We start from the raw sequence: 4,322 nt of genomic DNA, 5'->3' as shown, positions 1-4,322 counted from the left end.
CTCCAACTACTCACCTTCTAGATTCGATACCGAGACGAGACCGCGATCGATGAGTTCGAGAGGAGGAGAGAGTATGGAGAGCCTTCTCCTCAACTCCAATTAAGTATCAACCAAAGTAAGTGCAAGAAATACCCAAGCAAGTGAAAAGTAGAGTCAAAATGGTATGAGAGAGAAGGGGGGGACGAGCTAGATGGAGGAAGAAGAATGGCTTGTGTAGTGTGGTAGGTGGAAGGTTGGCTCACTTTTGTAGATCTGGGTCGCTAATTCTGTGGCGCACCGAGAACAATGCGCCACAGAATACATTATTTCTTTGGCACACCAGGAAAACTGCGCCACAGAATAGCTTATTTTTGTGGCGCACCGTGGCCGTGCGCCACAGAATATCTTATTTTTGTGGCGCACTGTGGTACGTGCGCCATAGAAATAGTAAAACCAATGATTGGGGGTGACAGGTTGTGGGGCCCACCAAGTTTTTGTGGCGCACAGTTCGCCAGTGCGCCACAAAATTAAGCTATTTCTGTGGCGCACCTTTCCTGGTGCGCCACAAAATAAATTTCTGTGGCGCATTTTCCGTGGTGCGCCACAGAACTAAGCTCCGCCTATAAGGGTTTTCTACTAGTGATTTACTGCAGGCAGGCAGGCAGCAATACATTGTGCACTATTAATTACTCGATCATCTCCTTGTAATGGTAGAGGTGGCCTCCTTGAACCACCGATGCTGGAGCGCTTGAGCCGCCGTGAGCCTCTTGTCCGGGTTGCATCGCAGAAGGCCGCTCAAGACCTCGAAACCGGCATCCGAGAGCGCCGGCGGTCCTCTGATCCTCATGCCCTCCGCTGGAGGGGGGAACTTGATGCGTAGAAAGCTTTCTGATTGGCTTCCACCGGGCAGCCGCCGGCCTTCGTAACCTGACCACTCCTTGATGTCTGCCGTGCCAAGAAGGTCTAACATCTCGCTGAGGTGGTCGGCGTCCGAGCTCCCATGGAACGGGTGCTTCCCAGCAAGGAGCTCGGCCATCATAACGCCGAGAGCCCAGGAGTCGACCCGCTCGTCGTAGTCCGTGGCCCCGAGGATGATCTCCGGCGCGTGGTATCCTGGTGTCCCGATGGGGTTGGAGTAGGGCGGGCCGTCGGCCATGCTGCACGACAGCCCTAGATCGCATATCTTGAGGCTTCCACGGGCGTCGACGAGCACGTTCTCCGGCTTGAGGTCCCGGTGCATGAGCCGGAGGCGGTTCATCCGCCTAACGCCGGCGAGGAGTTGCCTCATGAACAGGCGGACCTCCAGCTCCGTGTGTCTCCTCCTGAAGCGATCATGCTTGATGACGTGCTTGAGTGTTCGTCCCACGAACTCCATGGCGAGGAAGGCCTCGCCGCCGAGGAGGCCGGAGGCGCGCGGCTGCACGATGGACGGGTGGCCGCTGCACTTCTCGAGGGCGCTGACCTCGCTAGCGAAGGCGGAGAAGTAGTGGCCGGTCGAGGAGTTCGCGCGGAGGCATTTGATGGCCACGATCTCGCCTGTGCGGCGGTCCCGCGCGCGGTAGACGACCCCGAACGTTCCGGCGCCGAGCAGCTGGAGCTGGTGGAAGCGGCTTCCTGCGACGGAGTTCTTGCTCAGCTCTGGTGTGGCGGTGGAGACATCGTCTAGGGCAGGCGAGCGTCGACGCGGTGCCGAAGACCATCCCATCTTCTTTCTTCTTTTTGCTACTCCAGGTAGGAGTGCGTATGATCGATCAAGGAGGTTTAGGCCTAGCTTTTATAACTAGTTGCCGACTATAACAGTCCCTTACAGGCTGCTACTCCTAGATTGCCATATATTCCGTGTCCGATTACAACTAGGACTAGGAGGACTAGGCACTAGTAGAAAAACGGTCATCTATACCGGTTCCAGAGGGCCATTCGTACCGGTTTTGCAACCGGTACAAATTATTCGGCACTAAAGCCCCCCCCCTTTCGTACCGGTTGCTTACGAACCGGTATAAAACGGGCCTCCACGTGGGCCACCAGGAGAGCTCAGGGCTGAGGATCTTTGGTACCGGTTGGTAATACGAACCGGTACCAAAGGTTCCCCCCGCGGCAGGGAATTTTCCCAAATCTCTGCCGCGGCAGAGAATTGGCTTTTTAGGGTTTTGGAGAGGTTTAGGGATATCGGTTTGATTCATATCGCGTCGATGCACCAGAAACGCGTTTGGGTTTAGGTAGTACATGAAGATCAAGATGATGCATAGCAAGTTGGTGCATATAATATAACACACATGTTATTGCATGAGATCGCAAATTAAGTAGCACTATGCATGAAGATCGATCTTCATGCATAGTGGTGCTCTCCGAGGCGTACTCTATATATGTCTATTACATGTAGCATAGTGGTACTCTTCGAGTCAACGATATATGTAACATGTACATCTTCATTCATTGTGGTGCTCTGCGAGTGGTGGTATGACGTCCCGAAGGAAAAATCCCGCCAATTCCTCGCCTATTGCTATGAAGCGGTCATCGATTGAGAGCTTGTTCCGCTTTCTTGCCAACTATAAAAGAATAAGATACAAATGAATACATGAAACAACTATTACTGAAACTCGGCACAACTTATGATAACAAAACAAATTTGTGAAGATTGTTTTTGTACCTCTTTATTTCTCTCATTATTCGTTCTCTCGTTGACAATTCTGCGGATGAACTCGCAAACGAAGAATCCACAGAGATCGGTCCCCGGAGGTTGTTGCGGGCATTTCTTTACAAGAATATAATTCAATCAAACAATAGTCAAGTATGATAATTGAAAGGTGTGTGGACCTAGGTAGTACTACTTACTTTCGCACGCCATCGCAGCTTCGGTGGCCATTCACGGGACGTATCTTCCTTGATGAAAGTTTGCCATACGCTGCTCGACAAAAGAAAATGCATAAAAGAGTCATCAATTAGTTCAAAGCAGGAAATTAACGAAACAAACCGATAAGAATTCAAATTACCTTCTGAGCATTAAAAAACAAGACACGTATAGATCCTTTTCTTTGGTTAGTGAGTCCAAGACTTCAACTTCTCCAATTTCCAAATTGATGACGAGAAGAATAAAGTGAAACCTACGCACGTTTCAATATGTAGTCATTAGTTAAAATTTTGACATACGGTGAGCAAAATATAATGTGTTATAAGACAGTAAGACTCACTCGAAGTTGTAAGGCCAAAGTATTAGCTTTTTGTCACGTTGTCGCTTCAAAAACCTTAGCAAAGTCTGCGGTGTATCCTTGTTATAGAGGGGATCATCTATGGTTTTGACATGCATTGTGTTCGGGTCAATGAACCCAATGTCTGTGATATCGTCCCTTTTGCATTCGAGCATCTTCGATCTGCATAATATAGCGCACAAAAGATTATAATCTGCAGACAATGAACGACTTCTCAAATTAAATAAATAAATCACTTACAGACAATAGCAATCGATGATTGATTTGTCGAGGGCCCGGAGATTGTATAACTGAAAGAGTTCGGCGAAGTCAACGTTCACACAAGTACTCTGGAAGTAGTGCTCTTCCCTAACTCGCACCATGATAGTCTCGATCCCTTCCTTTGAGGCCTTAAGGTACCACGAATGCAAGTTACGCATACATGTTGGTACCTTCCTGAGATTCTCGACCAAATCTTTCCCTTGAACAAACTGATATGCTCGTTCAGCTAAGGCGTAATCAGTTGCGTCTTGTCGAGAACTTTGAACGGTCTTCCCGTCAAACACCTTGAGAGGGGCGACCGATTGAACGGGTTGTTGTCCGAGCTGGTAGACACTGTGTATCCCTTTTATCTCCCTGATACCCGATTTAACGGGTTTTGTCGCCTCGATCATCTTGTCATACGACCTTTCAATAGAACGCGCATAGTCAGATGGCGGCGATGGTACAGGGTCATATAGATTGTCAACGGTACGCACAACTTTCTCCCGATCTAGTGTCTTCTCGAAAGGTATCTCTGGCACTTTCGGTGCAAAAAATTTCTTCACCTCGGCCTTAACGGCCTCCGCGTTTTCCTCTGGAGTTTTTTCCCAAGGTAACTTCTCAGGAGGCGGCAGTTGTTTCTCCTTTCTAGCTTTCTTCCTAGGCGGCGTACCGTTCCGCTTAACGGACGCTGTCTTACGCGCGGAGGATCTCGAGATGGTGGACTCACGCTGGGGTCCCTCTCAGGTAGGTGTGGACTTGGCTGCTCACCAGGACTGCCACCAGGAGGAGTCGATGGCATTTGCTGCTCATGTGTAGGAGTCGGTGGCCTTTGCAAAAGGACGACGTACTTCTTCGGCCATAGGGCGAAACCGTGCTTGACATCGCCCACTGTCC

The 4,322-nt window shown here is 49.8% G+C and overlaps 1 protein-coding gene and 1 long non-coding RNA gene across 2 annotated transcripts; both read right to left on the bottom strand.

Annotated features, from left to right (window-relative positions):
- Positions 1-628: 628 nt before the first annotated feature.
- Positions 629-1,684, bottom strand: LOC127310321 (putative cyclin-dependent kinase F-2). Its single transcript, XM_051341004.1, has one exon. It carries the CDS (start codon positions 1,682-1,684, stop codon positions 674-676), a length of 1,011 nt encoding a protein of 336 aa, XP_051196964.1. The 3' UTR covers positions 629-673.
- A 788-nt stretch (positions 1,685-2,472) lies between these two features.
- On the bottom strand, positions 2,473-3,345 carry LOC127309517 (uncharacterized). Its single transcript, XR_007857195.2, has 4 exons — positions 3,168-3,345; positions 2,970-3,080; positions 2,812-2,881; positions 2,473-2,731 (listed from the first exon to the last, which is right to left on the bottom strand). It is a non-coding gene; the product is annotated as an uncharacterized lncRNA (long non-coding RNA).
- Between the last annotated feature and the right edge of the window lie 977 nt (positions 3,346-4,322).

This window comes from Lolium perenne, chromosome 6 (genome assembly GCF_019359855.2).
Source record: "Lolium perenne isolate Kyuss_39 chromosome 6, Kyuss_2.0, whole genome shotgun sequence".
NCBI lineage: Eukaryota > Viridiplantae > Streptophyta > Magnoliopsida > Poales > Poaceae > Lolium > Lolium perenne.
Note: the sequence above shows the minus strand (reverse complement) of the source record. Positions and strands in the feature narration are given on the sequence as shown.